Raw genomic sequence first — 13,740 nt, forward strand, 5'->3', positions numbered from 1 at the left:
AGATGAACTAAAACTCATGTACAAGATTTCATATGCATTCTTATATTTTCACTTGAATGTTAAACCTTAAACTTATAAGGAGGTCTTCCTTCTTATAAGCAACTTTATTCCCCCCTTTACCAGCAACTGGATTTGTCACTAAATGCCCTCATGAAATTTAATTTGTGTAAAACTTTTCAATTATGGTATTTTCATACCATAACTAAGCGATGCCTGAAGTAGTAGTATAAAATGTCCTTCAAACCAGGATTGTTCAAGCTTATGAAATCTTGTACCACACTCAGTGATAAACAAATATCGATACATTATGTATCAGTCAATTAAAATAAAATTAAACATCAAAACTGAGTGGTAAGAGTAGCATTGCATATATACTCTTCTTCTCAATAACAGTAACACTCAAAAGTGTGAAAGTTGTTTTATTGAAACACTCAGTAGTTTGAACAGGAAGGTATAAAGGAATGAGTCATACACTTATCACTTTTTCTTCAGAAAAGGAAGCATTTAAAGTTGCAGTATATTTCTTCAGAAAGTCGAGAATAGTACTTGGGCTTTGAAGAACTTGGTTATTCATTGCAATGAATAATCAGATTCGAGAATTTATCTCTACTAATTTTCAGTGTCATAAATTTTTATTTATTTTTTTTATGATTTCCTGCATGGAGAAGTGTGCTGTGTCTATTACATATTCTCCATATTTTTAAATGAAGCTTATTTTTACATGGAAGTAAACAAGCAGACTGCAATTAGCATTAAATAACAATCTGTTTTGTGGGGGGGGGGGAGGAAAAATGTTCTGATTGCTATATTGAGCATTCAGTTGCACTTTAATCAATGGCAAATCTTTGTTATTTAGCTGTCTTTTGGCTACTTAGTGGTTTATAAAGACATTCTCACACATGCATGAATATTTTGGATTTTCTGCAGAATTATAGTGTAATGTTGCTGATCACAACAATTAGGTATATTTGATCCCTTACTCCAACTTTTTTTTTTTCCCATGAATATTCATTGAATTGAGTCATAATTTCTCAATTGTCAGAAAACATTTATGTTCCTTCAATGCTGGTGTATGCCTTCAACTTTAAAAACCATGAAGTAAATTGGAGTTCTTTTACATAAAAATATTTTCCAAGGAACTTTTCATTTTAATAAAACTAACATTTGTGAACTGTTACAAAATTTCATATGCTTCCCTGTAGCAATGTATATAGTAGTGTATTATACAAGACTTAATTTTTTTTTGTGTAGAGATATTGAGGAATTTCATTTTTAAAATTTATTCTCTTGCAACCAGCAGTCCTCAATCCATCTGGACTGGCAACTTAAATCAGTTTCACCAATTACCCATGTTCATATTTTATGTATTTACAGTGAAATGCAATATATAAATGGATTTAAAATTTCACCAGAAGTAAAAGCTAACCCATTACTGAAGGAGATAGAAGGGGAACACAAACCATATCAGCATTGTAGTTCAACCAGTAGTGCACTCGGGGTTTAATCTTGGGTGGCTTTGAGAATACACACTACGCATCACATATGACCTGTGGCTGAGCATCTGCAATGATCACTAATTCATAAGTAGTATAGAAATAGAAGATGCAACACGACATAAAATTCATTTTTTTAATTTATTTATTATATTAGAAGATTTTTGGAAAATTTCCTAGTATTTTTTCTCTTCATGGGGCAGCCCCCCACCCACCCCTGCAGTGTGCCGCTGAGTCCAAAAATTATGCAAAGGGATTCACTGTCTCACATAGGGTGGTATGTTGACAAGATTTATCTCCCCCCCCTTAGGATTTTCATAGTAGAGCTGAGGCCAATGTTAGCCTCGACTGTATTATAATATCTCATCTAGGATATATAATGATAAGTCTATGATAAATAATATATTCCAATCCCAGATTCTCTAGTGATCTCCAGAACACTAGAGAATATGGGATTGGAATATTATCTATTGGCTTAGATAAGCAGAATTTGAAGAATGACAGTACGTGGCACCCTTCGATTGGACAAGGCCTAAGTTCGATTCTTGTTGTGACGAGAAGAATCTTTATATAGGTTTTTTCAGTTGAAGGTGAGTTATCTGATCTCATATGGAGGTAGTAGGGTTTCTCCTCCTGGAAACAGGTTTTTCATCTCTCCCACCCCATATAGACAAATCAGCCTTGAGAACACACACAACTTGCAGACAAAAAAAATACTAGTGGTGGTGAGCAGTAGATGGTGTTGGTGTGCATGATTGTAGTGGCAGTTTGCTGTTGTTCATGATTTAAGTGGAGACGAAATTGTATAGCAGGTGTCCTCTCTCAATAAATCTTTGGAGGTGTCACATAAGTAGTTGGTTGCCAGATGGGTATCAAAGTGGTACATGGGATTTGTTGACTGAGTGGTTAGCATATCCACTCTCCAACCAACAGCTATGGGTTCAAATCCACCACCCCACTTATTGTAGCCCTGAAGTGGCTTTGTTAAGTCACTATTTATTTTATTACTCTGTAATAAAAAAAAATATGTGACACCTACAGGGAGTCCTAAGACTCATCCAGGGAGGCACCTACTTTACAACTCTCTCTATCACTCAATCCACCAACTATAATGAACTGCAACTACCATCACCAGAATTTTCACAGACAGTCGCAAACATCCATGCCCACTGTGGGATTTGAACCTGCAGTCTTTTGGCTGGAGAGCAGATATGCTAACCACTTGGCCAACAGGCCAGTGTTAAATTAAAAAAATATATATATATGAATTTGATAATAAAATAATTCCTTATCCCACCCATAGTACGAAATGTACTACAGATTTGCAAATAACCTTTCATGGGTGAGAGCGACATAAAAAAAAAAAAAAAAACTCTTAGATTTAAGGTGATCAGTGGTATGCTCCCAGGAATCAGCCCATTGGATTTGTTGCTTTAATTTATACATGAGTGATTTGGAGGAGGGGGAGAGCTGACAGGAGATCAGTTCTTTGCTTATGATGCAAAGGCAGGGCAATCAGATGCTCTACTGATATACAGCATTTACAGGGAGATTTTGAATAGCTGAAAGTGTGGGCAAACGATAATGGCTATCAGTTCAATGTTAGTAAGTGTAGTTATGAATTTTGACATGAAGCAATATCCAACAGCATGCTATATTTATGGGATTATGCTTGGAATAAATGAGGTTGGAGATCCTGGAGTTGTGGAAAGTTAAGTTCAAAAGTCACATAATTGAAAATACAAATGAGGATAACTGCAATGTCAAAATGAACAATGACTTGTAAGGATATGAAGTCATTTTGCCTCTTGTCTAATGCCTTAACATGACAATCTGGACTATTGTGCACTGTTTTGGGGTTCCAAAGGTTTAAAGAAGGCTATGAAAAGGCTGCAAAGAAGAATTACAAAGATATTGGGAATATGTAGACTGCAGAATGATGGGTGATATGATAGGAATCTGTAAACTATTAAGAGAGCATTTATAGGATAGGGGTTGAAAATTTTCATCATATGGAAAATGGGGAGAGGGCATATGAAAGTTAATTGAAAGTTTATTTTTCACTCGGTTAGAATATAATAAATTTAGTTTAATCCTTTATCCAAGTGTGAGCAAACAAAGTTTGCGCCTGAAAGTATCTTCAGGACTGGGGTGAGGTGGTACCACCTCACCCCAGTCCTGAAGATACTTTCAGGCGCAAACTTTGTTTGCTCACACTTGGATAAAGGATTATAATAAATTTAGTTTATGAAAGTTAAGTTTGTGTGCAGTTAAGAAAGCTAGATTTTTCTATGATAGACTTGCAAATGCGTGAATCAGTTTGCCTGTTTTAGTGAGTGCATCCAGTGGGAATGAGCTTAAGCAAGGCAGCTGCCTATGCCTTCATCTGGCACAGGCAGCCTCCTCCTCAGTGAGTCCTTGACTCCCTATAGGTCTAATACTGATAAAAACATTGCAACCATTACCTTAATTTATTTCCATTTTTACCTCTTTGTTGTGGTCCCTATGCAGGATATTCTGAACAAACTCCAAAAAAAGACTGATTTCTAGTTGTTCAAGAAACAAATTTCTTCTTGATTATATATATAGCACTTGTGTTGCAAGTTTTCATGATAATCTCCTCTATGGAATTGATGTTTTTCATTACTTTATATGTAAGCCTAATTGGTTTGTAATACTTATTGCAACGAACCAACCTTGGTTCTGATAAACTTAACACTGCCTCTCAGTCACAGTAATGGTGCCCTTTTGAAACTCAGATCCAAATATCTAGAATGTGAGGAACTTTCTGGACTTGCAGTTTAGCTGTGCTTTCACAGGAGTCAGCAGCTAATTTTTTTTATAACATGCGGATGGCAGAAATATGATACTGCATAAATAGGATTAACTGTTCATTTGAAGCATTAAGTTTATGTGAAAAGTTACTTTAGGCTCAAATGACTTGTTATGCCTAACACTTAATAAAAAATAAATAAAAAAAGAGAGAGAGAGACCAGAATTCAAAACATTAGGGAGCAGCTAAAAACTAAAGATTAAACAAATTGCATTTATTAAATTATTACCTTTTGTAGCTTTGTGAAAATTGTATTACTTGATGTATAGCCTTACCTAGGCATCTCCATGGATTCTTGTGGACCCATTGCAGAAGCTAACAGGTTGTGCAATGTCTAAAACACCTCAAACTTATTGATGATGGTGCATTAACAACTTCCTTTGGAAACCTATTCCTTTAATTCTCCTATCCTTGCTTAACCATACCTGTTCAATTTTCAGAATAAAGCTCTTGTTCTTTTCACCCTTGCTGTGTATCTATCCTATAAATGTTTCATCTCTTTTCAACCAAATTTTGCAGCCCACAAACTTTTAGTCCTTTTTCATAGTAAGCAGGCTAGTCCTGTCATCATCTTGGTTGCATAGTGCAGGATTTTTTCCCCATCACTTTATTCCCACAAAACCTAGATGACTGTATATGATGAAGACAGCATATAGGAATGAACAAACTAAATGACAGTTTAATTGTTTCAACATTTTGGCTTTCGGACATCAGTGGAGGGAGGGAGGGGGGACAATATTATTATTGCATGGGCACCTCCATGGAATCTTAACTCATTGTGGGAGATCCAAACTATCAACACAATATCTATCATACCTCTTTGAAACCATTAACAGACGAAGCACTTACTACCCCATTCCATTCATTCACCACTAAGCAAAAAACCATTGCTAACTACGCTCTTACCAAACTTCTAGGCAGTACCGTCGACAGGGTGTAGCAGAGAGGCAGCCAGTTTTGCAGCACTGCTTAATAAGAGTGCTCATTCAGCCATATTGTGGTAGGCGGCGGCACTACACTAACAATTCCTGTTAAAGTAGCAAGTGCGGAAAGAAGTTTTTCCCAAGAGCTTAAATGGATTAAAAAGTTATTTGCGAACAGCAATGACTCAAGAAAGATTGGTTGGTCTTGCAACTATATCGATAGAGGCAGACATAGGTTATAATTTAGAAGAGCTTATAAACAATTTTATTGTGAGATATCTCCATAGAGCAAACATTTAATTAATATTATATTATGTAATCTTTTTGCATTAATGTTTCTCTTGTAATAAAAACAAAATAGCAATTGAAAGATTTTATATTTTTGTCTTATAATTCATCAAGGGTGATATTTAATTGTTTGCCGATATTAGGGCATGATCTAATCTGGTGATGGCCCTGCTTCCAGCAATGATCTCTAGTTCTGCCTGCTCTAGCCAAGTGCTGAAACATTTTCCCCTGCTTCAATCCTATAAAATCCTTTAAGTAACTTAAATGTTTCTATCATGTCCCCCCCCTTTTTTTTTTCTTATCAACCAACTTTTGTAATCCATAAACCCTCAATTTATCCTCATAAAGAGTATTCCACAGACCACTTGGCATTTTGCTCATTCTGTTCTGGATTCTCACACCACTTCATCCCCAAGAAACCCAGGTGACCAGACCTGAGAACAGTAATCCAGATTAATTGTATCAAGGCTTATAGAGAGGCATGCTGATTTCCTTATCTATGCTTGTTAGTGTGTTCTTCAACCAAGTAATCCTGTGACCAGAGGGCATATTGTTAAAGCAACTCGGGCTACTTTTGCAATATGCCCTCTAAAATTCAACTCTGTCTACTATCCCCAGATCATTGGCTTAATCAATTTCCTAGAGTGTAATTCCCTTAATGCAGTACATAGTTTGTAATCTTTGTATCTCAAAAGGCATAATTTTATACTTTTCCACATTAAATTGATATCCATTATGTTTTGCCCATACTGTCAGCCTTTTTAAATTATCTTCCAACCCTCTCTACATCGCCTTGATTAATTATTACCCTACCCAACTTTGCATCATCAGCAAACAACTGAATATCTCTTCAAATTATTTTCTCTATCATTTATGTACAAATTAAACAGTGGTAGTCCAAGGATAGATGCATGCAGTGCACCACTAGTCACCTGCCCTCTCCTGGATGCTATTCCTCCATATACTACTTTTTGGTATCTGCCCATCAGCCATCCTTTTATCCATATTGCTGGTATGAACCCAAAGTTGGAATTATTAGGGTTTAAAGGCCTAGGCAATGTCCCCTATGGATGCTTATTGTTGAACAGGTCTAAGAATTGCAATTATTCATATCTGTAGCTTGTATGAAACTTCCCACTGGATCTTAATATGGATGCCTAGATCTTGAATCACTCATTTACAAGAGGAAACATCAACATTGGCCAAAAAAGTGTCCTAGATACAATTCATTTCTCTGGTCAGAGTAGATAGTTCTATTTCTTGTTACAGTTTTGATAACACTATACTGCTGAGAAAGAGATGTGATCACCTTTTTTACTTTTGTCTGTGTTTGCCTGCATGCAGTGCATAGCTTTGTGTCCATGAAGATGCCTTGGTGACAAGGTGATATTGGCTTAATTTCATAGCTAAATAATTTAATTATTAGACTTTTAATAATTAAAATTTTAATTATTAGACATGTTTTCTTGCTTAAATATCAACATGACTCATGGTTAGAATCTTGCACAAACATTGATTTAGGTTAGGTTTGGTTTGTTTTAAATAGTTGCTGATTCCAAAGTATTTACAGGCTTTCCTCTTTGATTTATGTGGTATCCATGGTCTGCTAGATCTGACTGTCCATTACTCTAACAGCAGTTGTATTATTCTTTTAATCTGCTCACAGTAAGCCAACTTAATGTTCAAGGAATTGAGATGGAAAGACCTGGTCATTGGGGGAGAGAGAAGACAACCAGCTTGATATGGGATTTGAAATGCACATTTCCTTGGGTTCTTGTTTTTCTCTATCTCTCTCCAAGGTGCCTTTAGGTGTAGGGAATAGTATTATTGTAATTCATGACAGAATTAACAAGTACTTAGTGTCTATTAAAGTGGCCATCTGTCTAAATGAAAAGCATATGATCAATATTTCATAATCAGAAAGTTTAGGAGTAGCTTTGACACAGTTTTTAAAATATGCCATGTAGAAATTAGCAGAGATGAAAGGAGAGAACCCATAGCACTATTCCCTGTTTGTGCATTCTGTTCTTTTGCAGATTTATTATTCTTGTATGCTATATTTCATTAAATTGCTAATAAGCTTTAACTCTCAAGTCTAAAACAAAATCTGATCAAGTTCTTAAAGAGGGAAGATCACTTCATTATTGTTACTCGGTGTTTTTCAACACCAGTGATCCTTGGTTATTTTACCCACTGATGCGGTATGTGTCCTGAACTTTGCCTCCTTGTCTATCCTCATTCCCACAGTGCAGTTCTGTTAACATAATATACAACTATAATCTTTTTTGCTCCAAACTGGAGCAAAGAAAAAAAAAAAAAAAGTTGCCATCCACCTGTTAACTAACACTGAACTGACAACCATTTATCCAGTGTCAGTTTATTTATTTCCTCCCATATGATCTCTCTTACATTCATTCACTTACTATTACCTTCTCCAGTATGACGTCAGCAGACAGCTGTATATTTTGTATCAGACCATTAACACATTACAGATTTGAATGACATGCTTTGAATATTGTAAAGCAAGTGCTAAAGTATGAATGTTTTGCACATATATCAGTTTATTGATAAATATAATTCCAAATGAATAGTATTATAAAGATTTTGTAATTTTTGCTTTCTAGCAAAATTCAGTGGCAGAAGGGAAACAGTGTTACTCAGGACAAGCCTGCTGGCAGCTCTGTATGTCATGGATTTCCATGTTTAGAAGTAAAGACTATATTTTGGACTTAATTCACAGCAGTCAAACTTATATATATCGCTATTTCATAAAAAGAACAGACCAAATGCTAATCTTATGTGCATAATCATTAACATATCCACATTCACTAATTCTGTGTGAAATCTAGCAGCCAATTCCATGGACTGATGGTGGGAAATCTCAGTCAAAAGGAACTGGATGATTTGCTCCTTCTCCTGGAATACTATTGGGTTACCTAAAATGAATATCTGCATTAGCAAAAAAAAACATGTCCTCTAATATGTTTGATTTGTTATTTCTAAAGAAGCTTTAGGAATATAAACATTTATAATTTGCCACATCTTTGCGAAATGCCTTTTATATCCTATTATTATTGTTATTTTAATCTATTATTTTATTGATTCTTAAATAAAATCACATTTCCTACCTAATGTTATTTACTGTCATTTGTATATACACCAAACAAAAGTTAAATCCACAAGTCTGTGGGACTACTTTTCACATAGTTGTATCTTTATTTTACAGATTAGGGTGAGACTTTTGTGAGGCACCATGTTCTGCTGTGGATATAGCTGTTCACCGTTTTGTTGCATCTCGTGTCTATGCTGCCTGAAAGACAAAGGCCTGAGCAGAATTTTGTGGGCAGACGAGGGCTGCACGTGAGATGGATGGAGACATGGATTTGTGTTTTGAAAAGGACAGTTGTCATCATCGTCCATCTTCTTTCTGAACTAGACTTGAGATGAACTCAATAAATACAGCCGCTCAGATGCACAATGACCAGTTTTTTCTCTCTGAAGTTTGTGGAAACCTTTCATTGCTAAGTATGAGACAGATGTGTTTAAATATGTGTCTGTCCAGGGTAAGTTCTTCATGTCAGCTGTAACTTAGCAATATTAAACACATTCGGTAGTAATCACTGGTGTCTGGCTCTGATTTAAGTAGAAACATATGCTGAAGCATGCAGTTATTTTCCTATTTCCTAGTTCTTGTGATTTTGCCTGTAAAGAGGGAATTGTATTTTAAGATTCAATATTGATATTGTAAAGCAGAGCATACAAAGTCCCAAGTACCATTTTAAAAGTACCTGATATAACTGCATTAATGTAATGGCCTAAATGTTGGCAAAAGATATAACTTTGCAAAGAAAAAATGGACTGTATAGTCACAAATTGTGTAAATTAGGATTTTATCACAGAATAAATTTGTTTATGAAACATCTTAATTTCGAATACAATCGTGTAAGTTTATTTATTGTGGAAAGACAAATATATATATATATATATATATATATATATATACCAACTATACTGACAATTTTTCAGATATTTAAACACAAGCTTAACAGCTGATGGGTTTATAGCTTTTTTACATATAAAGTTATAAAATTGTTAAAGTTTGAAACGAAAGATGAATTTTAATAAAATTGTAATCCTTTCAAAGAATGGCGGGCGTAGAGAAGATGGATGAAAATTACTTGGCAAATTCATAATCGCATTAAAAACAGCTGGTTATGACTGATATTTTAAAATGTAATGAAAGTAAAAGAAAATGTATTATTATAATATGGTAATTAGCTGAACAGAGTCCCCTGGATTAATGTACTGGAACAGTAGAGAAAGCTTAATAAATATGTATATTCCTCCCTCCCTCTATCTTTTGTGTTGGAGTAGGTATACAATGGCATCTTTAATCCAAGCAGGATATCTATTTTCTGAAGATTAGTTTTATCATTAAAAAACCAAGTGTTTCATTTGTAATGAAACATAGTTTAGGTCTTGCTCACCATGATCCCAAAATATAAATGTTGGGCCAAGAAGGGGAAAGTGGTTTCTTTTATGCACTGCTTGTTCTGTTTATAGAATTCACTCTCAGGATTTTACTAATAAAAATTACTGAATTCACCAAGACTAGGAGTTGGAGAAAATACAAGAAAAATGGTTATCTTAGGCAAAAAGTTAATAACTTACAATATTTTTGCATTAGATAACCAAGTGTGTGTGTGTATTTTATATATGTGTGTATGTATATATATATATATATATATATACACTCCTTTAATTTTTGTCAGAAAGAACTATCTTAAGCTGAGTTATACATTTCTTTTTAAAGTATTTGAGGAGTGGAAATGTTCTCTTCCTTTAAAAAAAAAAAAAAAAAAAACCTATAGCGAGTAGGTTTTTTCTTCTCTCTCTCTCTCAAGAAGTCAAGTGTTTTATTCTATATATATATATATATATATATATATATATATATAAAACACTTAACTTTTGCAACATCTTTTTTAGTGAGTTCATTTGCTAAGGCTTCAGAAAACAATGCAAAATTAAAAACAGGTGAGATGATACACTCAAAGGATGGGGTTTGAAATATCTTACCAAGCATGGCATTTATAAAGGAGACTAAGGAAGCCATTTGGTTTCTTTTCGTAATTCAGCACAAACCATTGAAACTGTGTGTGGAAAAACTTATTAAATAATATTTGAATACATTTAATTAAAATGCATGTGTGACCAGCAACATCCTTATAGATTGTGTGATGTCACAAAAAAATTTCTAATGGTGGACAATAGAAATTGCATTTTTTTGGTATATCTAAAGCAGTTCCCTATTACATTTGCTGAAATAGAGAAACCATTGAAGAGAATTATGTGTTTTGCAACAACTTTCTTTTAGGGTGACAATTTATCATTGAATTTGAACATGCATCCATTTCTTATCTTGCATAATATACACAGCTTTAGTCATTTGTAACTTAAACAGTTAATCTTAATTTTGTTTTCTTTAGAATTGCTTCATTCATCAAAAAATTAGTATGTTCAGCAACTAAACATCCCAAATGCCACTGTCTTGTTAAAAACTTCATTATGTATGTTCATTTATTTATTTTTGTATAACATCCTTAATTTTCAAGCTGACTGTGGACAGTTAAATACTGCATCTATATTAGTGTAAGGATGTTACCACTGTGTGAGATCAGTTAACACCTCATTTCAAAATATATATCCTAGACAAGATGTAAAATGCAGGGCAAAGGTTGCAGTTGTTACTCCTACAAAACGGACAAGCTAGCCAAAGAATGCATGCAGTTAACAGATATAATGTGTAATAAGCCTTTTCTTGCTTCAGCTGAAATTCCAATCTATACTATGCCAGTTATTAACATCTGCATTACAGGCTTTTCTATAAGTAACAATTGTGTATACCTAAATGTACATAAACTAATTCCCACTTCAGTTATCTAATGCAAAAATATTTATTATATACATAAAAAATGCACACTACAATTTGGTCAAAAAAAAAAAAAAAGTATATCTTAGTGTTGACTGAGTCGTGCATTTCTTTCCAAAATATTTGAAGAGTGAAAATGTTCTCTTCAAGCTAAGGCCTGTTTTATGGTGAAAATAACCCTGGACTTTCTCACTATGGAGAACAGTTACAAGGACTTGATGGAATCCCAAAAATGATATTCTTCCAGCCATGCTTTAGTCAAGTTGCATTCACAGAGTAAATAATCAACACAGGCTGACTGATAATATCATTGAAACTTCAACATCTATAACCCATTTAAAAAAAAATTAAGTATTTTTGTGCTGAATATTTGCTTTTGTAATCCATAATGAAGTTTTAATCTCTGTAGCTGCTCATTTGGTATCAGTATTCTTTAGGTGGAAAGATTAATGTTCAAATCTCATCTGGTTTGCAAAATTTCATTGGAGCTGTCTGACCAAAAGGAAAGTCAGCCAGCATCATACACAGGTGGCAGGATTTTTCACCCTGCAAAACAGGAGAAAAGAGCAACCAGAACAAAATACAGTTAACAGAATAATACTCTACCCTCATAGCCTTTGTTTTAATCATATATAATTAAATTTGGTTACTGTAATTGTACAGTAACCAGTAACAATACCAGTATTTGTATATATGGTTATGCAATCCTGAAAATGGGGAAGTAAGCTTAGGTTAAGCCAACAAATACTTTGAAGCTTATCATGAAATTTTTAGCATCCAGCAAAAGCCTCTTGCTTAAGATACAAAAGTCTCACTTATGCTATAGAAGCTTAAGGTTGTTTTGCTGTCAAGGAGAAATAAAACTATTCATCGAGTAGTTTTGTCAAGAATTATCAGTTTTGAATTTGTAAAACTCTTGCTTAACTGCTAATGAAAAAATTTCCCCATAAGTGCAGGTAAACTGTGCATATGAAGAATTTCAAAAAAACTTTTCTCATCATCAGAAAAATGTTAAATGAATAGCAATACTTTTTGAACATCTATTAATTACCAAAATAGCCCTACAGAATTCTGTACACACCAATTAACATTCACTTTTATATCTATCTATACAAATTTACGTGGCTAAACTTACTACCACCAAATGTTGTGTGGCTTTGTTTTGATTAGTGAGAATAGGTTACTCTAATCAAAAAAATTTTTATCTCAAGATTTTATTTTCACATACATATACTACTTAGATTCTGTAACCAAAAAATTTGTTATAGAAGTAAAGGAGTGAGATTAGGGAAAATTTTCAGATAAATAAGCAATGAAAAGTAAACTTAAAATGTTTCCTTAATACCCTGCCAATAATGATTTCATGATTATAACCTAATACACATCATTAAACTGATTATTTAAAACTTTAATCTAACTAAAGGAAAGGATTAATTGATGAATATTGTAAGGATATCAAGAAAGTATAACAAGATATGAAGTATAGCACAATATTTAAATCCACTTTTACAAAGTATTTGTCCATTATTGCACTTATTGTTTTCTACATTTAAAAGTGCTCTGCTCTCGATCTTATCTTTAGTTAGTAGCATGTCTTTTTTTTTTATCTCTTATTGTATTTGTTTTTCTTTTAAAGTATCCTTGTCATTTTGTAGCTTTACAGTGTGACGTAACTGCATACATCAGTCTTCCCTAACCAATCTTTTTCAACTAATTCTTTGAGAACCAGCATTTTCAAATGCAGTTTTCATTGAATTAGTCTTGAAATTGTGAAACCTCTAGGGATTGTTTTCTATATTTGAGAAATTAAAGTAATAGATGTTTCGAGGAGTTGCATTTTTCCTTTTTTTAAATAAAAAAAAAAGGGGGGGGGATCATCCCAAAGAATGCTGGGTAATCTTAGAGTATCACGTAGTTTCCCCAAAAGAAAGCCCAGTAATTTAGTTGGTTTTCTTTCAAATTCTTTGCTGCAAGACTGAACTTGCAGCAAAGAATTTGACCCTTTTAACCACCTATTTTTTAAGTTTGCAAACATCCTAGGGATTTAATTCCTCAAATAGTCAAAGATAACCAGTGCTTGATATCAGGTGAATTGGCTTGATATTTGCCTAAATTCTCAATACACATGATTCTGACTCAAATTCTGCATTCAGTAAAACTCTCACTTTTATAAGAATATCATTGTATGGCTGTAATTTTAGGATATAGGCAGATCAGTTATAACTAGTGGTGCTAGACCAAATAAAAATGGCACTTGTAACTGCAGTACAA

At 33.8% G+C, this 13,740-nt stretch overlaps 1 protein-coding gene across 3 annotated transcripts in view; it reads left to right on the forward strand.

Annotated features, from left to right (window-relative positions):
• LOC150102476 (uncharacterized) overlaps nucleotides 1-9,463 on the forward strand; it is a 54,081-nt gene extending 44,618 nt beyond the window's left edge. For 2 of the 3 annotated variants that reach the window (XM_090399240.1, XM_090399241.1), the window contains one exon: nucleotides 8,764-9,463. Coding sequence is in view for 2 of the 3 variants with exons in the window: in XM_090399241.1 (XP_090255367.1) it covers nucleotides 8,764-8,784 (21 nt within the window). In the remaining variant the exon portion in view is untranslated. Of the gene's footprint in view, nucleotides 1-8,161; nucleotides 8,247-8,763 lie in introns of all 3 variants that reach the window. The other variant, XM_090399239.1, reaches the window with a different exon arrangement.
• Nucleotides 9,464-13,740: the final 4,277 nt, after the last annotated feature.

Source organism: Typopeltis vanoorti, chromosome 10 (assembly GCF_054136105.1).
Source record: "Typopeltis vanoorti isolate ZY-2024b chromosome 10, IOZ_Tvanoo_1.0, whole genome shotgun sequence".
NCBI lineage: Eukaryota > Metazoa > Arthropoda > Arachnida > Uropygi > Thelyphonidae > Typopeltis > Typopeltis vanoorti.